The 26313-nt window shown below is 47.3% G+C and overlaps 1 protein-coding gene across 3 annotated transcripts in view; it reads right to left on the bottom strand.

Annotated features, from left to right (window-relative positions):
- Positions 1 to 26313, bottom strand: part of CASK (peripheral plasma membrane protein CASK) — a 494080-nt gene that overhangs the window by 51004 nt on the left and 416763 nt on the right. For all 3 annotated transcript variants that reach the window (XM_050187361.3, XM_055076094.2, XM_055076095.2), the window contains 3 exons: positions 5809 to 5997; positions 3809 to 3887; positions 1544 to 1629 (listed from right to left, as the gene is read on the bottom strand). In XM_050187361.3, the coding sequence (XP_050043318.3) occupies positions 1544 to 1629; positions 3809 to 3887; positions 5809 to 5997 (354 nt within the window). The remainder of the gene's footprint in view (positions 1 to 1543; positions 1630 to 3808; positions 3888 to 5808; positions 5998 to 26313) is intronic.

Raw genomic sequence — 26313 nt, 5'->3', positions numbered from 1 at the left:
GATATCGCGGCAGAAGTGACTGCTGAGCGGCCAAACGAAGACGCTGGCCGAGGCTGATCCAGCAAGCGCTGATGTTGCCCCGCTCCCGACTGCAACTGAGGCTGTAGCTGCTTTGGCCGTTGTACGCCGCTACTGCGGCGCAATAGAAGGCACTGGACTGTCCCTTGTGGACCGTTTTGACTATGTTGAGGACGCCGTGGTCAAGCACACGGTTGCCAATATGAAGCAGGCTACGCTGCTTCAGTACTTTCAGCGAACAAAATAAATACTTTGTTTGAAGCTTCATGTGAGTATCTATTGCGCCACGATTGGTTCATTGATTGATTTGCGCTAGTTTTTGATGCGTTTTCTACGCGATTTTATATATGGAATTCCGGCTATATCGAACTATTTTGCGATCACCGCGCTGTTCGATATATCGAGGTTTGACTGTATATCTTTTGAGGCACATGCAAACAAAAATTTGCTTCTCTGTAACCAACACTGCATAGGATTCAGCCCTTTTCATTTCATTATAGTAGGAGAACACTCAATTGAAATAAAGCATAGCGAATGAAAATTTATATTCACTTTGTTATATGCGATAATTCATTATATTCATGTTCATATATTCGGCATCAAGCATGCCGAATGAAAATTTATATTCACTTTGTTATATATTGAGGTTTGACAGTACAAGCGCAGAGGCTCTGCCCATATAGCTTCGTCTGCATAGCCAGACATAAATGTCTGTGAGTAAAGTAGTTCAATGAATAGGAACACATGCAGGAGCTCCTGCTCGTTGACAAGAGAAATTACCGATCATCCTGTCCTTTGTTTTCCCTTTGGAAACAATAGATTTCATGCTCAGTACATTTCTGAAAGCCCAGACATGGAAGAAAGAATGTTCTATGGCCACTTGAAAGCGACAAAGTGCACAAACATCAGTGCTACAGCAACGTATGATAGAAGTGTGCTTTGTAGGAGTGAACAGCACTTAGAGTAACATTAAACCACTCAGTTGTTGATGCTCGCCTTAACAGCACCGATTTTTCTTTCCTATCATCCTTTTTTCCTGCCACTATCCTTGTCATACACTCTCCTCTCACACAAAGCTATGCAACAATAACTAAGAAAAGCCCATCAAATGAGCAACATGGGGTGCTAGCATAGAGATGAGCTTGCCAGGACTTGCTCATTTGTGCAAGAGCAACATGGTGACCCCATCACGTCACCAGAAATGCACAGAGAGAGAGGAGTTGAGGGAAAGAACTTATAGGTGGCATCTGAGTATGCATAACAAACGTTTGCGTGGTTGTCACTACTAGCATGGTGATGCTAAGGGAACTGGGCAGCAAGGGGCGGCCCATTGCCATTTCCGTCTGGCGGATGACTTCAGCATGCAGTGAGTTGTGTGCTGGCCAGAGGTTTTTTGATGTTAACTGGTTGCGCTGGCATGCACAACCTTGAACATATTTCCTGCTTTGTGGGTGACTGCGTGATTTTGTGAGTTTCCATCAACTAATCAATGTTGTGCCTAAGAACGATGGATGCTGACACTTACGAGCATTCTCTGCAAACTCTCCACAGTTTGGTTGGCAACGCTGATGCCGTTGATTTCACGTATTTCGTCCCCGACATGTAGAGTGGCTGCAATGCAAGAAAATAAGAACTGATGAACATCACCCACAAGCAGCAGCTATTTTAAATTCTGAGCACTAGAAAACTTTGCAGAAGCCATGGCTATGACCTACCGGCAATGGCAGAGAAATGCCTAATGGAAAATGTTATTTGACAGTGTGACCACACATGCTTTACTTAATCACAATAACAGAAGTGTCATCACGGCCTTGCAGTGGAGTGAGGATGCATGTAAGCACAAAAATTCTGGTACGTAAAAATGGCAAGGAGACTCCCCCATAGAAGAGGCAAGCTAGCTGTTCAGTAAACTAAATAAAACCTACTAAAATACTGAACACAAAAAATCATTCAATGCAATCATTCAATGCAAGTGAGGTCCGCGATATGGCATCATCATACTGCAAAGTATATGGATAGCAATAATCTTCAATGTAATCAGTATGTGTCAAGTTTCCATCGTCAGTGATGCTGAACTTATGTTGAGCAGCTGTTTTGTACAAGCATGTGATTACTTCTCAGAAGAATGGATCGCAATGAATTCTGCACATTGTTTAAAACATTGTTTGAAGATAACTGAACGGCTGAGGCGATAAAACCGAAGTTCAGTGGGACCTCCGCAACAGTGTCAGTGCCTACTTTTATAGATTATTGAATTAAAATGTGGCTGGACATCACCCAAAGAAGAAGTGTGGCTGGGACATTAAGTTGAGGTCACCATGCCAAGAATGGTTGGAAAAGTCCATTGTATCGTCTTGAGAGATAGTGAATTGAAGTTGAGTGACACAGCCATGTTTGAAGGCACTTCAGTCAGTAACGTTCACAACACCGTACACTAAACAAAAAATATAAAAGCTGTGTGTACAATGGGTGCTGCAACTGTGAACCATCAGCCAAAACTACGTGTGAGAAGACATTTCAAAATTATGTTTCTCAGTGCTTAAACGTAACCTGCAGGAATATTAGTGTCAATATGTCACTGTGCAGGAGACTCGGATATATACACCATCACACACGAGTTGAAACCACAGCACAAACTGAGCATAAAAAGAAAGTCGCAGTTTCACCCAAAAGGCGAAGCATTGACTGCGACAGAAAATTCATCAGACAGCTATTCGAAGATGCCTCACCAACTAGCCCAAGCAACCACTTCGCTTAGTTATAAGGAAAGCAGTTTTATCAGCCGTATAATCTTGTAAACATTTGCATACTAACTAAAGTAACAAGCATAGTGTCATGCGCACAGAGCCAAACATAAAACACATCTCACTCAATGACCGCGGACGCTTGCTACCAGAACAATGGCGTGAGGAAGAGTGGCAGCAGCAGCAGCAGCAAGCACATTTACCTTTATGCTGCCTCTTGCTTCAACACAAACTAAGCAGCGAGAACGCCGCGCACACATAGCTATCAGCCCTTGGCACACCTAGACTCTGTACACATCACAGATCGCTTTCAAGATCGGTCTCGTGTGGTCATGCTCAGCCAAGCTAAAATGAGCACCCCCACCCCCCCCCCAGTGCCTTGCACATGATGGAAGACAGTGCGCTTCCTCCATTGTGCGTGCATTCCACTATCAGACCTTGTTCTCTGGGATGCACAGTTCTCGTGCACAAGATGTACGATTGTTTTCATTTTTTGAATAAACAGTCAGCTGAAGTCAGCGCTCTTGTCTTCAACGGGTATTCTTCTCATCCTTTCTGGCACTGTTATTGTGCATTCCATAAGTCAACACCAACCAGCCCACCCAACTGGTTTAGTGGTGAATAAGCACACAGTTTCGCTGATACAATAGCCTTGTAAGATGGGGCAGCACAACTAACCGATCTCAGAGGCTGTGCAGCTATGAAAGCTGAGCATGATGATGGACAGAGCTGGTAAGTATTGTTCTGTGTTGGCACTTTTCAACGTGGCAGAAACAATGAAGAAGAGAGGAAAGTCTTGAGAGCACGGTAGCGCGAGCACTCAAGTGAAAATAACCCTACTTATACAAGAAATATACAAGAACGTTTTTCTCTGAAAAGATCACAAGGAGATGTCCTTCCTTTTAGCATCTGACATATTGGACACCTTCAACAAAGCACATTGCAAGGTCCCTTTAGGTCTATATGCATTCACACGTAAGCCAATGAATGATCAAGATGCTCAATCTTGCAGTTATGTATGCTAGTACTGCCAGTACTGTTCTCACCTTGCCGGTGAATCATGCCACCATGCATGATGCGAGCCACAATACACCGTCCGTCCTCGTCCAGCTTCAGGGTGATGCCCTGTACACAAGTACACACAATGAATGACAAAACTTAACAGCTGTTGTTAGTGATTCTCGCTAAAGGATGTTACACAAGTCCCAACAGTATTATATAGGCAACTAAATATGTTAATAAATGCCTCCCATTGTTGAAGCACTAATTAAATTAACATTTTTATTACTGTAGGCTGGCTTCCACAAGGAGTATCAATTTAATATGGCAGTATAATACTGCGTTTTCTGTGAACATACTAGAGTGTAGGACAAAAAAAGAGCACACACACACACGTGCGCACGCACGCACGCACACACACACACACACACACACACACACAATAAAACAGACTTGCTTGCCTTTTTATGTATAGCAGCTGGTGTGAGCTGAACAATATTTTCTTTGCATAGGTTAGTAGCATTCCTACCAAGTTTATTTCAAATAAACAGGGTGTTGACAACCATGACCAGGCATTCATAGATAAAGAAAAAATTTTCATCCAAGTGGGCATAGTATAAGGGAAGAAGGCATAAAGTGGGAAGAGGGTGGGTCATTTTTTTCCGTATTATTATTATTATCACTAATACAATTGCTACACTTATATTACACAAAATTACCTGCTATGAAAACATGTCCAGGAACAAAGATTATTTAACTGCACCGCAAAAGCACATTTAAAGGGCCCCTCACCAGGCCACACAGCAAATTTTGGTTATATGCTGGAAATTGTTACATGTTCTCTAAGAAACCCGCTGTGGTTGCTCAGCGGCTATGGTATTCAGTTGCTAAGCGCGAGGTTGTGGGATTGAATTCCGGCCACGGCGGCTGCATTTCGATGGGGACGAAATGTGAAAACACCTGTGTACTTAGATTTAGGTGCACGTTAAAGAACCCCAGGTGGTCAAAATTTCCAGAGTCTCTCATTACGACGTGCCTCATAATCAGATCGTGGTTTTGGCATGTAAAACCCCATAATTTAATTTTCTTTAAGGAGCATTTTAGTGCAAGAATTTTTCAAATTGGTTCATTATTAGCAGATATAGAAATATCTCTAGTGTCGTGAACTCATGCGTTTAGAAGGAGAGCTTCACTGCCAACATTGACTCTTGCCACTTGCCCCATCTAGCCTCTTCAAGCAAAATTCCTTCCCTGCATTCTCGCACATCGGAGCCGGAGGATTGTGTCACACACATGCCATGGTTGCCACCTTCTTTCGTTTTTTTTTCTCGCGTTTTTGCTGCACGGCACACTTCCAGTAACGACCACGTGCACAAACCCGCAATCTATTGTGTTTGTTTTGTTTTGATCTGTGCCCAATCTTGTGAGCTTTACAGAAAATTTACAGATGTTGGACGGGTTCGGCTGACACAAGACATGGGTAACTGGATATCTTTGGAAGAAACCTTAGCTCTGCAGCAAACATTGCATAGGTGGATGATGATGAAATACTGAGGCAGCTACAAAAGTGTGATCTAATGTTTAGAATAAATGAGAGCTCAGCAAGTTAGCAAGTACTCGTGGTTTGAAAAGTTAGGCATACAAAACAGATGTATGCATTGTCCTTTTTCTTCCTCTTGTATCCGTGTTTTCAAGGCCAAAATTTTCAAACTACATAATCTAACAGCCTCGCTTGACAGCCTAAGAATGCCAAGGCAAGTACACCACTGTGGGACTCGGAGAATTTGTATAGATCTGTGCATACCAAATACGTTATCTCATTTACATGACGTCACCGTAAAGGTGAACTTCACTCGTTATCTGCATCTCGAGAACAATGTTCCGGAGCGTGGACTCACAAAGGGTAGAGGCAGTGCAGTTTTGCGTGTGTAGGTTGTACTGAACTCTTAGGCCGTCACCGACTAATATGCGCGTTTTCCAGTGAAGGCCCATCAAGCCTGCTCAAGAAAAGATGTCAAGAGATTAGAAGAGGGAAAGGACACCATACCATTGGCTCATCAGTGTTCTTCTGGAACTGGACGAGGCGCACGCGGGTGACCTGTTCCATGTCGCCGGCCTCGCTGCCACCTGCCTCCTGGTTGCCGTTGAGAAAGGGTGTCAGCGGTGGTGGTGTCACCCGAATCGCCTCCTCGCTGTACACCTCGTGCGCAACCACATCGTGAGCTTGAAGCAGTGCCTGCAGGTGAAGACAAGGGAGAAAGCATGGCATGCATTATGTTTTGTTTTGTGCACAGGATCTGAGACCAGGGGAAACATTATGTAAACATTCTCTTTATTTCCCACTCTTTTTGTCCTTCGTCATTCCTTTTATTAAATAAATGGACAGCACAGTGGCCTCAGATTGGCAAAGGGACAAGGGAAAATAAAACACACATACAAACACACATTTCACATCTGGCAGTCCACTGCAGCTGCACACACAAAATCCCACAAGAAGAGAAGCCTCCTTTTTAATGAAATCATTCGCACACATATCAGGAGTAATACTCCACAAGCCATGTTATGTGATGGAAGCTTCAACTAGGTCTACAGAAACGTTGCTCAGCATTTTTTTTTTTTCACTGCAGACAATTTTATAGAGGCAGTGGAACAAAGGAAATATAATTGAACAAATTCACCCATTTACTCTGCCACATGGACAAGAGCTAGTCAATCCTCACCTCCAAATAGACAACGCAATGGCAACTGCCAAGGTGCCCTAAACTGCTATCAGCCCTGGTTTGTTACCATCCGTACATTACAATGTATTCAAGTCAACAGCAACATTATTCAATTTTATTTAAAGGTTCCGTTCAGGCAGAAACCACTGACGGTAATATCCATGGCTAGAAAAAAATTGTTTACAGCCCTCCTCAGTGCTCGCAAAAAAATAAAATTAAACACAAACTGCTCTAAGCACATGTTCATCTTATATTCTACTCAACAAAGTAAAGCACAGTGTCTCATTGGCTACCACTGACACCAACTCGACTATTTTTGTTACAAAATTCACCTAAATTTTACACTGTTCAGCAGGAGAAAATCTTCTGTGGGCAGTGGGTGTTCTTGTGATTTTCAGGTTATGTTAGGTTTCATTTTGGCAGCAAAACAAATTAGCGTTTTTTGACAATGCATCATGCTTCATATGTTGCAAACACGCAGTTTATACACATCCTATATGAATGAACAAAAAAGCTTCCATTATTGCCAAATTAACCATGCTTTACGGTCCATCCTTCTCATGTGTTTCTTTACCAAGAGGTGCAGCAGTTTCAGCAGCTGAAAAGGTTAAAATTTAAGAGCAATTTCACTTGTCGCTACTTTTGTGGATACATATTATGAGAATTTAGCCTTGCAGAATGGTCTCACTGAAGTATGCGAGACATTTAGGAAAGAATGGCTACAGCAGCACATGCTTTGAGACTCATTACTTAATCTGTCCTATTGACACTGGACAAACAGCTTTTTATTCAAAGCCGCACTTTTTAAAAAACACAGGGCAGTGTACCTTGGCAGTTCATGGTCATATATCCAAAGTAAATTCGTGCTAGTATTCGTTATATCTTCCATCATCTCCTGTTCCTTGAGGAAAAGTGTTTCCTTTCTTTTTTCCTGGTGTTATCATTTACAGTTAAATTATATGTAGACAGATAAAATTTACATGCTGAATTAATTTCTAATCGTAGCTTAATTTAGTGGGTTTTTCGGACATTTCGAGGGGCTCTTACTGCCGGCTTTAGCACTCACTGAAAGGTTGACTGGCGGTTTTTCTAATCTTCACTTCGCGACACTGCTGACTGAACATACGAGAAGCTTACGCTTATCTTTGGAAACACTGCATTTGTAAGCAATTAATAATGCACCTCATTTCTATGACATCGCAGCATGTGCTCATGTGCTTTTAATGATCCAAAGCATCACATGTGAATTGCTCATAATCATGCTGTCATAGCCAAGCGAAAGAGGTGCCATGGTCTAGGAGCTCAACTCTCGTTGAGCTGAATACACTACTACATCTAGGGCTTCACCAAACTACAACAGAAACAAAATTAACCGAGAAAGAAGGTCACTAATAGACGTATACACCGAAACACCCTTTCTTTCTTTTTTCTTTTTGCTGTCAAACACCAAGATTGCGCGATTTAAGATTACTTGCAAAGCATACCTCAAGTGACACCGCTGGCGCTTGCTCTCACACGGTGTACTAAATAGCACGGGTCGCTATCGGACGAGCAAAGATTGCGCCCAACAGCCTAGTTTCTGCGATCTCTCGTTATCTGCAAGAGGAGCGGAAAAGTTTACCTACGAGGGCGTCGCGCGTCGTGACGGCGCCTAGAAGCCCGCCTCTCGGAGCATTTTCCCCGTTAGACAGGTTACGTCCACGAAGGAGGAAAAGCCGCGGTTACGCAAAAAGTCGAAGATTCTCGCGTGACAAAACGATTAACCTTGCGCGGCAACATCCTGCGCAGCAGTTTCGCGGCAACTTCTAGTTTCGGCAGCACCGATAACGAAGTGTCCAAAGAGTGGCGCCTCAAAAATCACGGCGCTCCTGTTTCCTCGCGGTATAGCATTAAAAAAAAGTCAGAGGTTCACTTCTGAAACCTATCCTGAGCGACATCATATATCAATGACACCAGGAAGGAAAATACATGCTATCCTACCTCGGGCTGTCAATGAGCAGCGGCACAGATGGTATCCGAAGCAGCTGTACCGGCTATTTGCGCGGAGGTCCTTGACACAACGACCGTTCTAAATTATGCATTACAGGGTTAAAATCAATATCGTAGCTTTCGGAATACTGGTCCAGGTCTCTGCAAGCGTTAAAATGTAAAATGCACTTCGCAGCTAATAAAACAAGTCAATCACAGCAAATTACTGCAGTACGCAAACTGAACTTGACACGGCTTGGATCGGCTCAATAGTAGGCTTTATGTCTAGCTAGAGCCCAATGTTGCGAAACTGAAATGGAAACCTTCTGAGAACTGCAGTTTTCGTTTGACCGTCAGAGCGCGCCCGAATTCAAAACACCTGGTTTGAGTGAACACGGACGGACGTAAAAAACTGTAATAGGAAAAGGACCTGCGAGGTTGCCACCCCGGTATTATGTGCGGTGAGGCATAGCCTTTCCACCGCTTCCGGGCCCGCTGGATAGCTCATAGTCGGTCGTGTAGTTCCGAGCTAGTTGGAGCGCTTAGCCATCGCTACTCGAGAAGGTCCGGTTCTATGTTGTCCACTACATATATTAATCTGATCTCTGTGCATTTCCATAAGATGTGTGCCATGTCTGCGTGTTCGTGCTTGCAGCTCGCGTCTGGGTATTGTGTTGAATTTACTCTGTTTAAGTGTACTGTGTTTCGGAACGTTCTGGTTTGCAACCTTCTCCAATCTGTTTCTTGAGACCTGTCGAGTTGTTTGTGGGGTTGTGGGTATGCTTCTCTTTGTTTCATATAGTGTGTCAGTATGTCGTGGTACGTGACCAGTCTGTCCCTGGCGTCTTTTATCGCTTCTTCGTCGTTGTCGCCGCCACCATGTTCTCCATCGCCTCCGCCGCAGTCCTTCCCCCTTCCCCGGGAGTTGTGGGGTGTTGGGCCGTCACTGTACGTCCGTGCCGCGGTGGGTTAGTTTTCGCGCGGCTCGGTGGGCCTTCTCGTTGAGGTTGGGAGAGGCATTCGTGGTTACTTCTCCCATATGTGCCGGGATCCATTTGAGGTATTTGGGTGTAATTTTGCCGTTCTTAAGTCTTCTGCTCTGCGGTTCAGGATTTTGGCCGCCTCGGTGGAGACCTAGCCCTTTGTGAAGTTCCTAATAGCCGTCTTTCAGTCGCTGTATAATGTTTGTACATATAATGTTTTGTACATTATCAAAACAGAAAAAAATCTGTCACACAGTAGTGCCAGCGTGGGTCATCTTTTCTTGCTTTCCTTTTTCCTTCACACTCAACCTGAGTAGTGCTAAAAACAGATCATGCCGTACCAGCTTGCCCAATCTGCCGCCCTTGCAGACAGGATTTGTGCTCTGCAAGGGGTTCTCGTTTTCCATTGCCTGAATTAAAATAGAAATTTACGAGACGATTGTTGGTCGTCCTTTAGTGAGCTTTTTTTTCACACGCTGCTTTTGTCGCCATGACCGATAAGCACTTATAAGGACATAACGTTGTTAAGAAAATTTTCCGTACCGCGCAGACAAAAAATAAAAGAGCGTGTTTTGCAACACGCACTTTTTTCATGCTAATTTTGAAGAAGAAAAACACTACACACTAACTGGACGCGAAATGAAGACAGACACAGCGCTGTAATCTCGCGCCTAGTGTTGTAGGTCGCGCAATCAAGCTTCGGAGACGCGCTGAAGCGAGAAGCGGCACGAACCGTGCGCTCGCCGCTGCTGCCGCTCTTCACGCCAGCGTTGCGATAGCGAATTTCCGCGGTCATCGAGCGAGATCTGTTCATCTTTGCCTGTGCGATTGACATCCCGCTTATCAATTTAATTAGTAAGTGAATGTGTACTGCAGTTTATACGGCCGCTAAACCTACGACCCTTACTTCATGTGGTTGCTTAATACTTGTTACTGCTATAATTTGCCTCTCTGGCAAAACTGCGACTTTTATTGCGACAGCAACTATATGGACACTCCAGGCGCATTTCAGTCGTTGGCGTCGCCGTAGCCGTGATGTTCCGCATAAAGACCAAGGGTGACCAAAACGTCGCCGCGCTCCGTACACTGTATGTACGAGTTTAAGCGTGCGAGCGAGAGCCGGCGATTGCGGTCCAATCTCGCGCACGCAACGGCGGAAAGCGGTAAAAGAGGGGAGGAAGCGCGCCGTCTACCGTCGCGCTCTAGTCTCCGTAGAAGTGTGTGTGGGGGGGGGGGGGGGGTGTAGTTCTACTCCGGGCTCTCCTTTCCCTCGTCCGCAAGGCATACCTCCCAACGGCACCGAGAGCGGCGCTGCTGCGCCGGCGTTGAGAGCGCCGCATGCGAAGCAAAATTCTATTAGCGGGTGGTACCCCTCTCCCATCTCTCGTTCGCGCCGCCTTGATTGCCTCCTGCACTGCGCGTGTTTGGGCACGTTTCGCGCCGCGCGTGGTGTGTGCCTACGTGTGTGCGCGTGAAGGGCGGTGTACAGTCTGTTTCACATTTAGGGGAAAACTCGGAGCGCATTGCATCGCGATGCGGCGAGCGCTTGAGTCAGGCGGCGGCAGCAGCTCGCGCAGGTGCTCAAGGGGCGGGATCTTGAACGGCGTCGTCTGCAACGGCGGCGCGCGCTGGCCGCATTGTCGCTAAACGTTCTACTATCAGTTGCAAGGCGCCGATCTCATCGTTACGGCGTGAAATGAGCCGGTATTCTTTAATATGCGTTGTGCGACGCCAACTGATATGCCTCGAAGGTAAGTTCATCGCTGCAGGGCAGTCATAGACGACGTACTGATTCCATACATTCTTGACGGCCCGTTTCTGGAAGGCGACTATATATTCTAACGCGATAGGTCGCCGATCCACACTGCTCGTGTGGTGCAACAACTGCTAGAAGAGCGCACAGTCACTCTCTTGGAGTGGCCGCTTCAATCCCCGGGCGCCAACGTCATTTAAAATGTCTGGGGCTCGTTGAAAGTATCGCTGGCGCACCATCCCCTCTATCAGTCGCCCGAGGATAGGCTTCGATCCACCATCGTCAGCGACTGAGACGTGCTGCGAATGAACACATCCCTGATCAAGTCATTCTGCACTTCACTGCCTTCCAGGATGAGCGCTGTCATCGCTGCCGCTGGGGACATGACGATAACTGAAGTTCCGTGCGTGACGTGTCCAATTCCCCGCCGGCGGGCAGAGTCTGTCTGGTGTAGCGAATGATTGTCGAGAAAAATCATTTCCAGCTCATTGTCTGAACCTAAAACATTCATTTAATCGTATCCGTTTGTTTCATCGTGTTCGACTCCCATAATTATCATTCTTGAGTGCTTTGTTTTCCTTTCGAGTCAAACAAAGACTGAACACGTTGCGCGCACATCTTAGTGCGTCTTGTCGCTGCTTATTACGGTAGCACACACAGTGAAGAAATATACGTGCACTGCCCCTGACAGTAGCACGCTTCCCGACAATGCGGCCAGCGCGCGCCGCCGGAGCAGACGACGCAGATCACGACTCCGCCCCTCGAGCGTCTGCGCCTGCTCGAGCTGCTGCCACCGCACGACTCCATTGCTTGCCGCATCGCGATGCAATACGTTCCGAGTTTTCCCCTAAGTGTGAAACAGACTGTACACGCTTCTATTTGCCTTTAAGAAGATCGGTACGCTTGACGATTATTTTTATGGCTGCAATGCGGTGAAAGGGCAGCGTCTGCTTAACCATGTAAGTGACGCTGAGCAGGTGATTGGAAATGACATCGTATGTACCGCCGGAAAAATCGTCAGCACATACGATCGATGCGGCACATACATACGGCACATACGAGCTAAAGTCATTTTTGCAGTTTCTCACAATATGTTTGCTACAAATCCGTGTTGTCTCTGATGGCGACAACGGTCTTCCATCGACACTGTGCGGAAATAAACAAAATATATAGATGACTTAAATGATATTGCGCGACAAAAAACGACACGGACGTGAGAGACGACACACCAAGCGCATGTCGTCGACACACCAAGCGCTTGGTGTGTCGTCTCTCACGTCCGTGTCGTTTTTTGTCGCGCAATATCATTTAAGTAATGGATTACCAACTTGCCCGGAATGCTCCTCTCAAAAATATATCGCTGCATAGCAAAAGTACGACATGCGAACACAACTTTAACTAGTGCGTCCCCTACAATATGGAATACACCCGCCGTGGTTGCTCAGTGGCTATGGTGTTAGGCTGCTGAGCACGAGGTCGCGGGATCGAATCCCGGCCACGGCGGCCGCATTTCGATGGGGGCGAAATGCGAAAACACCTGTGTACTTAGATTTAGGTGCCCGTTAAAGAACCCCAGGTGGTCGAAATTTCCGGAGTCCTCCACTACGGCGTGCCTCATAATCAGAAAGTGGTTTTGGCACGTAAAATCCCATAATTTAATTTTTTACAATATGGAATAGAAGCAGCAGTGTAGACAGCTTGGCCATTTTTTAACAGTGCTCAAGAGACGGAAGTTGAAAGTATTAGTAATCATTCCTGCTTCAGCAATGCCGGCGCGACCAAGACGCGGGCGTGTATCGTCCAGCAACTCGATCGATCGGTGCAGTGGTGAAGCGGGAATGAACTCTGGTCATGCTCAATGCATCGTGCACATATTGAATTTCTCGGCACGCGTGAACTTCGGCCACTGCTAGCGCATACAACAGAAGTGGTTTCCATTCTTGGGCAGCGCACACATAAACGAAACACGAGAAAGAAGACAGGACAAGCGCTCGTCGAACAACTTAAAGTTTTTATATGAATAAAAGGATTATGTACCGAGTAATTATTAAATTCATGTGGGTTACATATAAAAACCGTCATACACTCAGGAGTGATCAATGAACGAGCTCGCTTCGTTTTCCAGTTGTTTACTTCGCTCGGCGCACCGCAGTAATCCATGTGTGTCGTCTGCCTATTTCGTACCATTTTCTTGTGAATCGGCAGAATTTCACTGGTGGCATCAACCCTTTCGTGTTTACATTGCTGTCGTGACAGTCAACAACACAATAATAATTTCCGGTCATCCGAAGAGGCGCCGTCGCAAACAAGAGACGTTTCGCGCGCAGCGCGAACTGAACGCGGGCGCGACCGCTAAGGGAAGCGGCGGCGGAAACCTACACCCGTTGGAGATGAAATCGTTCCGCCAGGGGAGAAACGAGCGCTGGCGTCTAGGATGAAACTTGGCGTGCGGTCGTCCATTCCTGGAGCGTAGCAGACGACAGAGGCGGGTCCGCCGACTTACGTCACCCGGAGCACGGTTCGCAGCGCCGCTATCGGTCGCGCACGAGGCTAATAAAGCTTGATAAAGAATAATCTTTAATTTGTTAAAGACTACATAGAGTTGGCATGAGTAGAGATTCAAATGATAATTATATGTTATAAAATGGTAATTAGAGCAGAATTAAGTTACATGGCAAAAGAACACGTTGTGGGGCTAGCTGGTTCATAGCTTTCAAAAGCTAGAAGCGCCTTGTGCTGTCATTGTTGTTTCTTCATTGGTGTGCTGTCTCTGTGGACGCTTCATCTTTTGAAAGTTACATGGCATTAGTGAATCGCTATATTGTACAGTTGAACAAGAAAAAAAATCATAAAAGCGAAAGGTGACGTCCAGCTAAAAATTGCAATATGCACAAGGGAGCATAAAATTACTGGTTTAGAATTTTAACCCCATGCTCTTTCCTACAGAGCGAAGGAATGTCAATTGGCTTGGATGTTTGGAGGAAATTGACACTTTTTTTGGATGTCCACACAACCAGCATGCGAATAGACGAACGCTCGGAAGCTACAGATTTTCTGGAATCGATATTAACTACATCGCTTTGTCAATTACATGGTCCAAACCGGCGCGAATGGTGTGCCACGTTTTTAGTGGACTAGGAGTGAAACGACGATCAATGACCTGCTTACAACTCAAGTCTGCAGTGAAGCCCCGCCCACGCTCTCATAACCGCCAGCCACTGTTCCTCCGCGAGACTGCAAATAGTTCGTTCCTGTTACCTAAATAAGGCGGTAACGACAAAAATAAAATTATAAGCGCGTAATTTTGTACGTTTTCATTCGTATATTGTAGTGGAACGATGAAAGCCTAATTGTTTATTGAACTGAAATAAAACGCTTGCTTTGCTGCAGCTATTTATGGTCAAGTTTCACTTCAGTTGGAAGTGAAGCTTCATGGGTAAAACGGAGTCAGCAGTGAAATGAACTGTACCGCGGACTTTTGAAAAGTAAAATGCTCAGACTCCATATACTTTGTCCATGTCTGTTGTACACCTCATCGCTTCCGCCGATGAAAAGTCTCTTCAAGAACAGCAGACGCTCCGGAGGTATCAAGTACGACGCCATTTTGAAATGGTCGCTTGACGACGATTTTTTTGCCTCTGTGATAGGATGGCGGAGTAACGACCCCGCGCGGTCCGTGTGCCTCGGTTGCCAACTGCTGTTTATTTAAAGTCGTATCATGAATTTCGAGGACATTTCATTCCTCCGGCTTCAGGCGGCGTGGCGGTGTGTGGAGGAAGGGAGGGGAAGCACTCGGTTCGGTATCACAAGGGACTAGCAAAAACAGTCGACTGTCGCTCTACCACAGCTACACAGTCACTGCTCGTGCTCCGCCATTCTAGTACGATTTCAAACTCTAGAAAACGACCAATCGTACATGTCTAATCGATTAATTCGATTAAATGAAAGGTGGACATGGATTACAATTTATCGTATTGCGGGATACATTTAATCGATTAATCGTTCATAGATATTACCAACCCTAGCAGGCGCTTAGAGGATAATATTCTTGTATTACCTCAGTGCATACAGATTTCGATAACTGATAATTTTTTCGAGGACGTAATCATAGATGACGATTTCGTGTAGCTGCTCAGGGAGTATGGGAAGGCAGGAAATGCGACGAAGTGGTGGAAATTCACCGAAGACTGAAGCATTAAGTATTTTCTCCGTGTCCATTGTTGTTCGCGCTATATGTAAGGGCACAGAAAGTCTGCTGGAAAATAGTGATTTAGGGTTTGGTTTATCTTACATCAGGAATGGACAAATGATGTAACAGAAGGTCCTTGGGCTGATGTAGGCGGACGACATAGGTCTGCTAGCGGACAATGAAAAATATTTACAGACTTGCGAATATGTGTAGCAATGCAGCGACAAGTCTAGGCCTCAGGTATACCACAGAGAAATCGGGAATTAGGATCTTTAACGAAGAGACGAGCAGTAAAGTGGTATCAATTCCCCAGGAAGTCACATACCCATCGTCAAGCAATATAAAGGCCTGGGTGTATATACATAAACGAAGAAAAGACTTACTCGAGCACCCACCAAGATAAACTGAATATGAAGGGGAAGCGAAATGGCAGCAATAATGAAACATAGAACACTTTGGGGCCACAATAAATATGAGGTGATGCGTGGAATCTGGAAAGGAGCAATGGTACCAGCGCTATAGTTCGCAAACGCCATTCTGCGCTTCAAGTCGGATATCTTGTCGGGGTTGGAAGTTAACCAAAGGTCGGTATGCCGGTTGGCTTTGATGGCCCACGGTAAAAGCCACAAATGAGGAAGTGCACGGTGATACGGTTGGGCTTCCTTTGAGGTCAGAGAAATGCAGAGCAAGATTAGTTCTGAAGAAAAATTAAGGAACATGGATGAAAGTAAACGAGCGGCTAAAGTGCTGTAATAGCGTAGACACGGAATGGCGGAAGAAGTCAAGAAAGTTAAAAAAAATTAAATTATGGGGTTTAACGAGCCAAAACCACTTTCTGATTATGAGGCACGCCGTAGTGGAGGACTCCGGAAATTTCGACCACCTGTGGTTCTTTAACGTGCACCTAAATCTAAGTACACGGGTGTTTTCGCATTTCGCCCCCATCGAAATGCGGCCGCCGTGGCCGGGATCCGATCCCGCGACCTCGTGCTCAGCAGCCCAACACCATAGCCACTGAGCAACCACGGCGGGTGTCAAGAAAGTTGGCGAGCAAGTATAGGGTATACAATTGAAAGTGTAAATAGACAGCCAGGATTCATCAAAAAAGAAAGTGAGAGGAATTAACAGAGACAGTAAATTGGACGCGAAGGATGGAAACAAAAAAGACCATGGAGATTTACAGGGCTGGTAAGAAATCATAAGGGAAAATCTGTACAATAACATAAAGGGCCTTGCTATTTGAGGCTTGAGTTGGTTGCCTAAGGACAAGAACATACCGGAGCAAATATTCACTACAAGATGAGGCATGTGTATCATGCAGCAATATATCCCGAGACAACTCAGCAAATCTCGATTGAATGCGGAGGTGTTCACCCAGCGAGGCCTATAGGTGACGTACACCTTCCAGAAGCGCTGGGATTTAAGGCTGATTAACCGGTCAGCAGTTGAGATAATCAAGAGACGTTTGAGAAATGGTAAAAGAAAAGCAGAAAAGGAATTGATGGTACCGGATCAGTCACAGGCATATAGGTAACGGTACAAGGTAGATATGTAACTTCTAAGGAAAGAAAAAGGTTACGAAGACGCATACAAAATGCTAAACTGAAAAGCATGTATAGCTCGAGCAGTCTAGGTGACTATTTGTCACCGCCCCAATTTTAGGGGGATGCCAATAAACCATCATCACCAAGTAGCATGGCTTAAACTAAATTTGGGTTTTCACGTACCAAAAGCACGAATACTGAATATGAGGCATGCCGCAGTGAGTGGCTGCTGAGCAGTTTTGATCACCTGGGGGTAAATTCGTTAACGTTCACCTGAAACTAAGTACACGAGTGTACACGGGATCGAACCCGCGACTTCAAGCTCAGCAGCGCAGCGCCATAGCCGGTGGGCTACCGCGGCAAGTTGTAGCTATAGCTTGAAGATGCGCAACTGAGGTCCGCGCATATGCGGAGCAGTTGGGTTTAGACTACAAAATACAGCGGCCTGCGCGTTTCCGTCTCAAGCATTGTTAAACAGAACAGTTCATGTGTCCTTGCGGCCCACTTTGTTTTTGCTCAAGTTTTGCAACAACAAAGCATTCTTTTTTTCGGTACGCATCGTTCAATAAAACACGCGGCATCATTAATTGCTGGCTTATTCTTTGTTAGCAAGGCAGCGAAGTGAGAATATATTCTTCAGCGGCGAGATGCCCGTACGTATAGGAGGTGCTTTCGTATTCTCCCCGACGAACCAGGCTACAGAAGAAGTCAGTTGTCTTGAGGAACAGTGAGGCCCAGGTCGACAATACAATCTCAATTACTGCGAGGTTTGTGCGAAAATAAAGCAGCGGCAATATTCTATTAACGTTCCAATTAGCGCAACTTACTTGGATCCCAAAGTTCAAAGAAAACTGAAATGATGCGCTTGGCAACCAAAGCAGATATCGTAACATTTTGTACCATCAGAGGGGACGAAGACGATCAATTACTGTTTACCTCAATCCTTACCTTACGCGAGTTTTGCAATATTTTCAATCTCGTAATTATGTAGGTGCAGATTAAATCACAGTGCAATACAAGAATTATGCCTGCTTTAAACGCGTTATTGGGTTCAGTATAAAAATAAATAAATATCGACATCTACATTTACTGCAAATTTACAGCGCTGTAAATGGGCAAATGTAAATGTAAAAGGGTCACGTTAAATCCCCCCCCACTGCCTAAACCCAACACAGACAACACAGATAACACAGACATCGAACACCTTAAGAAAGAAAACGCAGTTATGCGTGATTTAATCCAGAAGCTTACCCAGGAGGTTCACAGCCTCAAACAACCCAAAACCCAACCCACACCTAACACCCCAGAACCCGCTACCAGCAGCCAAACCGAAGAACTCTCAAGACCAGCCCCAAAAAAGCGAGCCCTCCAAGAAGGAGCTCAGGGCCAAGTACGCTCCGAAGTCAAGGATATGCTCGTAACACTCCAAAGCACGGTGGAAACTTTACAGAATTCTCTAATCGCCCTTATGCACAGAGTCACCACCATGGAAGCTAATATTCAAACCCTTTTCACACAACCCGCTTCCACCGCTCAAACCGTACCCATGGACACCACAGGAACCGTCGCCGCCACCCTGCCACCTGTGGCATCCCCTATCCTTCATCATGGCCCACACTAAAACTGACACAACATTGTGGCAGTGGAACTGCCGAGGCTACCTCCATAAACAACCCGTTCTCCGTCAACACCTCCGTACTACTTCATGTCAACCCGACGTAATCTTGCTCCAGGAAACGCACAATACTCCGGTCAGCCTTCCAGGATATCACTCTTTCACTGCGAACAACGCTCCACACGGAGTCTCCACACTCGTTCGAAAAAGAATTACCGCAATCGAACACGATCTCAACGATCGGCGCACCGAACACCTCTTCATTGAGCTCATCCCGCACAGAAAACGAAAGGAAGGAATATTTATCCTCAATATCTACAATACTCCATCTCAACGCCATAGCCGATTTCTAACCCTCTTCAAAAAGGCCCTTAACATCGCAGGCAGCAGCCCCCTTATCATCGGAGGTGACTTCAATCTCCCGCACACAGGATGGGGTTGCAGACGCAGCTCTGCTGCAGGTCGTAACTTATGGCAAGACTCCCATGATCTCGGGCTTACGCTCATTACTGACCCAGCCTTCCCCACTCGCCTCGGCACTTCTACTGAACAAGACACGACGCCAGACCTCACTTTCACCAAAAACGCAGACAACGCCCATTGGCGCAACACCCAACACGACCTCGGGAGTGATCACTCTATCATCGAAGTTACTCTCCCACACCTAACAGCCGTTATGAGAAGAACAAGGTACTTTACTTGGACGGACTTGGATGCGTTCCGTAAACGCCGTGTAACAGCAACGACGGACACTCCCATTACCGACATAGAATCATGGTCATGCGATCTACTGTCTGATACTAAATCGGCCACCCGCATTATCACAACAGACGCCCCGACTGAGTGCATGGACAGTAGACTCGCCCACCTTATCGAGGCCAAATCATCCATCCTCTCTAGATGGAAGGGACAACGGCTCAATAGAAGACTCAGACGGAAGGTTGCACTTCTCAACAAGGAAATTGAAGCACACTGCCGCGTTCTAAGTCAACAACAATGGACAGAGCTCTGTCACTCTCTAGACGGGCAACTCCACCATCCCCGCTCGTGGAAAATCCTCAAACATTTGATTGATAGCACCACCACCCGCTCATATCAACAAGATCGCCTCACCAAGCTTTTATTCACAGAAAGCAAAACGCATGGCCAGGACCACGTTAAGAATAGCTTATGTGAAAAGTACATCCCATCTGGGCCCACTCAACCTCACGGCCCATACACAGGTACCTCCAACCCTGCCCTTGATGAAGATTTCAGCGTGGCAGAGATTCATGCTGCCCTACATAAGCTGAACAGCCGTTCGGCGCCAGGCCCAGATGGGGTTACGAATAAAACACTAAGAAATCTTGATGACCCCTCGGTGCAACAACTCACCGAATACATCAACAACTGCTGGCGCCAGGGATCAATTCCCCCGACATGGAAAACGGCCAAAGTAATTCTCATCCCGAAACCCGGTAAGCCATCTAGCCTCGCCAATCTCCGGCCCATATCGCTAACTTCATGTGTAGGCAAGGTCATGGAGCACGCACTCCTAACCCGTGTAAACACTCACCTCGAAGACACATGTGCTTACCCCCATTCGATAATTGGCTTTAGACAGCATCTTTCCACCCAAGACGCTATGCTCCAACTTCAGCATCAAATCCTAGATGGCAAATCCCGTCACACGAAGGCGATCTTGGGCCTCGACCTCGAGCGCGCCTTCGATAATATAAGGCACTCCACCATCCTCGAGCGCATCTCCTTGCTCAACCTTGGAGAACGCACTTATAACTATGTAAGGGACTTTCTATCCAATCGGAAGGCCTTCCTGTCGGTCGGAGACATTCGATCAGAGGAACTCTCCCTCGGCAGCACGGGCACACCGCAAGGCTCTGTCATTTCCCCAATACTGTTTAATCTGGTTATGATCGGATTAGCACAAGAACTACAAAAACTCGACGGCATTGAACACACCATATACGCCGATGATATTACAATCTGGGCTGCAAAGGGCAGTGACGGCCAAATCGAAACTGCCCTACAAGACGCCATTGACGTCGTAGAAAATTATCTTGAAGGCACGGGACTCCGCTGTTCCCCCGAAAAGTCGGAGTTTCTCCTATACCGACCCACACTCCGTGGACGCCCCCCGCGGGGCTCCACGACTAAACGCCAATACGAGGAAATAGAGCTCAACCTGAGGGATGGCAGACCTATACCCGTGGTCCCTTGCATCCGCGTTCTTGGTATGACCATAGAAGCCAACGGAGCTAACTCTACGGCTATCTCCAAGATCCTTCGACAAACCGCCAATACATCCAGACTGCTGAAACGAGTGACCAACCGGCGAGGGGGTATGAAGGAAGACAGCCTCATCCGCCTTGTCCAATCTTTTATCGTCTGTCACATTACTTATGTTGCGCCCTTTCTCAACTGGTACAAAGCTGAAAAGACTAAACTGGACATCATCATTAGAGGAGCCTATAAGCAGGCCTTAGGACTACCCAACCACACCAGCACGGATCTTCTACTACAATTAGGTATCCACAACACGCTAGACGAGTTAATCGAGGCCCAACGTCGATCTCAACTAGAGCGGCTTACTCTCACGGAAACGGGCCGCAGCATTCTAAACAAGCTTAATATCACCTACCACCGTCAACATGGAGACAAACACCCAATACCACGCGAAATTCAGCAATGGATACACGCCGACCCTATTCCGAAAAACATGCACCCAGACTACAACAAAGAACGCAGGAAGGCACGAGCTACTTCCCTCATCAAAGCTTACGCCAACACAGCGGGTGTCACCTTCGTCGACGCAGCTGAGTACCAAGATGGACGGCACTTTGCGGCGGTTACCACAGCAGGCGGCTTGCTCCGACATGCTGCCAGCATCGTTACAAAAAATGCCGAGACGGCCGAGGAAGTGGCCATTGCCCTGGCCACTCTTGACCCATCCTGTCACACCATACTGAGCGATTCTCGCGCAGCAGTCAACAACTACATCAAAGGTCGTATTTCTCATCAATCACTCCGTATCTTACGACAAGCCCCGCATTCGTCTGAAAATCAAATCACCCTCGTCTGGATCCCAGCACACGCCGACGTTGTCCACCCGCACCTCACCAACCTCAACGAGGTTACACACTCCGTAGCACGAGGACTAGTCAACCGTGCCGGAGACGGTGCAGGTGCACCCGCAGGGCGCGACCGCCTTACAAGATACAACGACCTTGTAAAGTCATTTTACCTCGGAAGAAGAACCTTCCCCACCCCTCACCGCAAGTTAAACAGGGCACAGGCAACCACCCTTCGCCTGCTACAGACGAATACATACCCCTCCCTCACACGCTATCACACTATATACCCCGACATCTACCCGAGCCAGACGTGCAAGGTCTGTAAAACTGAATCGGCAACACTCCCCCACATGCTATGGGAGTGCAAAGATGAATACCAAGAGCTTAATCCCGTGACCCTCTCGTCGAGATGGCACGCCGCCCTGCGCAGCTCCCATCTCGACGACCAACTCTGGGCGACCCAGCAGGCCTACGAAGCGGCGAAGAGGCAAGACCTCGACGTCCCATCGTGGGAGGCCTAGGCCCAGCCGACAGAACTGCTGGTGTTCATTAAAGTTTACTCTCTCTCTCTCTCCATAATTTCGCGAATTTCGTCAGCTTTTATAAAATACACGAGTGCACAAGCCGAAATTTCGCGACTGCGAGTCGATGGGATTTGACTTCCTTTATAATGTGACAAACTCTCACGCAGTTCGGAGTTCGCCCAATGTGGCAATTGCTGCTCCCCGCTTGAATCCAAAGGGGGGAACAAAATTTTTCTCAAGTCATGAAAGGGCGGCCCCGTACGTGAATGTTTCTCTGACAGCTGTAATACGAGGCGCGCGTTTATGGCCGACACGGCTGACTTCAGAACCAGATGAAAATTTTAGCTCTTCGAAAGCCAACGAAATCGCGGTGGTGGCTTCGAACATACACAACTTTTGTAAATCCACTCCGTCAGAAGCTGGCAAACTTCCGCCAGCGCAGGCACACGAGGTATACCCTATATACCTAAAGCCAGTCAGTCAGTATTACAAACGTCACTTGTAACAAGTGATACGACGGGAGGTTTAATATACTCTCGCCCGGTGACCAAAAGTCTTAACGATCACCAAATGATTAATGACACGGCAAACTTTCCCCGGAGCTATCGCACAGGCACACAGTTTCGCGCTGATCGAGTGACTGCTTACGACAGCTGTTGCGCAGTGAACTCCACAAACTGAGCAGCCCGTATTCCTTATATCTAGTTGTAGCTCAAAGACTGAACACACGTCACGTTGGAGCCGCAGTTAGCTGGGCGATTAAGCACGCTTGCAACAAACTTCCCGCCGGCGAAAATGAACGGGAATTGTTAAGCACCCGCCAGGGATAACTTAAGGTGGAGTCTAAGAACAAGGGATGGGGAGGATCTGAAACCTTCGGGAGCCACCTTGTTTGTTTGTGCGCCACGGCCAGCAGGCACCGAGAAGAGGCATCGTAACGGAAATGTTTACCAAAAGTGGTGCAGTATATATGTTATCAAGAGAAGCGCGTTGTGGTATTACGGAGTCAAAACGGTGAGTTCATGTGATGACTGACACACACGGGAATGAGCAAACGCACGCACGCGCTGCTTGATGGCATGGCGTGCCGACGGAAGTGGCAGTAGTAGTTTCGTCCGTCGTCATTTTCTTTTTTTCGTACCGGAACAAAAGAAACAAATGAATACGCATATCTTGCACGGCCCATTCATTACTTACTGGCTTCTGGTGTACAGGAGGGGTTAAGCGTGGATAAATCATTCGCACTGTTGTGTGTGTGTGTGTGCGTGCGTGCGTGTGTGTGAAGAATGGGGGGATTGTGTATAGCTGAGTTACGTTAGGATTATTATTCTTCGCCCTCACCGCTAAGGCAGCACGTTGTCCTAGCGTAAAGACGCAAAGAAGCGGAGATGCACGAGGCAAAAAAGCGCGAACGAGGCACGGAAGAAAAGACCCGCATAGGGAGCGACACGCAGCCCGCAGAGTAAGGCGATAATATTTAATGGCAGAAAGATGGAGAGGTCGGCCTGCGTGAAGTGCCTCTAGCTTGCTACTTCACGCAGGGGAAGGTGTTTGGGGTAATAACAGAGATAGGATGCGAATAGGAAGGAGTGTGGTGGCATGGCGAACACGATGAGGGCTGCACAGCATACTGTTTCTGTGCAACGCGCACGTGTACACTTCACCGCACAGCACAGTCAGCTTCGCGGGCAGAGGTAGAAGTTACTGAAGTGTAGCTAGGAGACTTTCTATAGCTTTCCCGATTTTTGACGCTGTTAGCGCCACTGGCGTATTTAAAACAGACAGTAGCAGCTGCAAGGCGTCGATTATTTGTCGCAGCATGGCTTTGACGAGAGTCCGATGGTGATATCTGAGTGCACTGTCCTTGGTCGCGCTGATAGTCTAAGAACCGTGTGCGCGGCGGCAAGCGTGGCGGTACATTCGATTCCAGGCTTGCGCGGCTGGCTTGAATCAATGGTTTGGGGAGATCTATCGATACTGATTCAACTCCCTTCTGCTGGACCTGCGGAATTGGAGCCAGGGAGCTCTCGTTTGGACCTACAACTTGTCCACGCCGACGACACGTTCGTCTCCTCCGGTGCTGCACTGACGCTGCCGCCTCATTGTGGGACATACTTATCTCGCTCATTTGGTTCAGTATATTTATTTCCTTTTTCTGTTTAGGGCAATCCTTGAAATTGGCCTCGTAGGGTCCAGCGCGATTCGAGCACTTCATTTCTTTTACTGTGCATGAAGATACGTCACAGCTGCCGGCACAGTGGAGGCATGCCGTCCGGCCTGTTCAGACAGCGGCGCTGACATGGCCTAGCTTTAGGCACTTGTGACATTGCAGTGGTCGGGGCACATTCACGTAGCCCACCTTGACATGATCAGGTAGCATATCTCCCTCGGAAAGAAGCTTGACGCTCGTCGAGCGACCGAAGCGGTGGAAATTGACGACCATCACTGTTGAAGACAGACGCTTTTGTAGCTCTTCGTCACTGATGTCAATCACGACACCTTGACATGATCAGGTAGCATATCTCCCTCGGAAAGAAGCTTGACGCTCGTCGAGCGACCGAAGCGGTGGAAATTGACGACCATCACTGTTGAAGACAGACGCTTTTGTAGCTCTTCGTCACCGATGTCAATCACGACATCCGAAATAACACCTGCCCTAGTGCGACCACTGTGCACGATAAACGACTGGAGCGCTATGGTTATACGCACGGTTTTCAATTTTTCTAGGGCGGCCTGCGTCGCTAGTTCCACTGTGACTACATTTTTCTTGTGTTGAAACGCACTTCGTTAATTCCTTTCGGAACCACATTACCAAAACAGGTGTTAGGAATCTCTCTGTGACAGAATTTAAATTCTTAGAGACGTCGAGAGGCACAAAGACAATCCTGTAAGTAGGAGTACGCAGTACGTTGGGGCCCTGCTCACTCACGTCTTTGGTTGTCTTGCGATATCTTATCTTGAGCCGCTGGCCCTCCACGACGGTGTAGTCGTTCTCGGAGTCCATCGGCTCGCTGTTGGAGAAACAGGAACCGGACACTTCCATGTCTACGTGGCAAGCCTTACATTATATCCCTGCGGGACGCAGTGCGAAGGGGCGAGCTCGACGCAAGTGATGGCGTGCCGTCTGTCATCGTCTCGGACGGCTTCTCGTCCAAGAAGCACAATTAAGCCTCCACTGTGACAAAACTATCGTAGAAAGGTAAGTAGCTCCGCTTGCTCCACGCAGTTCGTCTCCGTCCCTCTGCTTACAATATCTCGAGCCCCGCAGAGTAAGATGATAACCACGGAAGCAGAGCAGTGTATACTGTTATATCTACCGCGGAATGAAGGTCGGACGTATATAATCTTAGAAAAGTTAGAAATGGTCACATGCTGTGACGTTATAGGGACTGTCGCAGGAATCTCACCACCTTGACGCATTACTCATGGGATGAGAAAAATAAAAAAGTCGCGGTTTTGCCCGAAAGGCGAAGCAAGCATCGATAGCAATAGCAAATTAGCAGACAGCTATACCAAGTAAGGATAGTAGTTTTATCTGCCGTATAAACTTGTAAACAATCGCTTACTAAAAAAATAACAAGCATGGTGTCACGCGCGCGCAAGCAAACATGAACACATCTCACTCGATGACCGCGGAAACTCGCTGCAAAACGCTGGAGTGGGGAAGCGCGGCCGCGGCAGCGAGCGAATTGACCTTCGTGCTGCCTCTCGCTTCAACGCGAGCTAAGCGGCGAAAACACAGCGCACACGAAGCTACCAGCACTCGGCGCTCTCTGTACCCATGGAAGGAAGGAAGGAAGGAAGGAAGGAAGGAAGGAAGGAAGGAAGGAAAGAGTGGAGAAGGAAAGGCAGGGAGGTTAACCAGTTTAGCTCAACCGGTTTGCTACCCTACACATGGGAGCGGGATGGGGGGGGGCAGCTAGCTTTCAAGATAGGGCCTGCGGGGCCGCTGTTTATACAGCAGCCGCCTGAAAGACGCCCCCCCCCCACCACTGCCTCCCCTCGCCCGCGGTGCCTTGCGCGCGACAGAAGACGGCGCACTTCCTCCCCGCTTTCCTCCCTTGCGCACGCGACATTGAGTCGCCATCGTCGGAACACACACGAACACGCCGAACACACACGCGCACACACTTTGCAGTTTGGCTTTAGCTGTGCCTATCATATATGCTTCTGCAAGGCACTACT

This window comes from Dermacentor andersoni, chromosome 2 (assembly GCF_023375885.2).
Source record: "Dermacentor andersoni chromosome 2, qqDerAnde1_hic_scaffold, whole genome shotgun sequence".
Classification (NCBI taxonomy): Eukaryota; Metazoa; Arthropoda; class Arachnida; order Ixodida; family Ixodidae; genus Dermacentor; species Dermacentor andersoni.
This window is presented reverse-complemented; position numbering and strand designations above follow the sequence as displayed.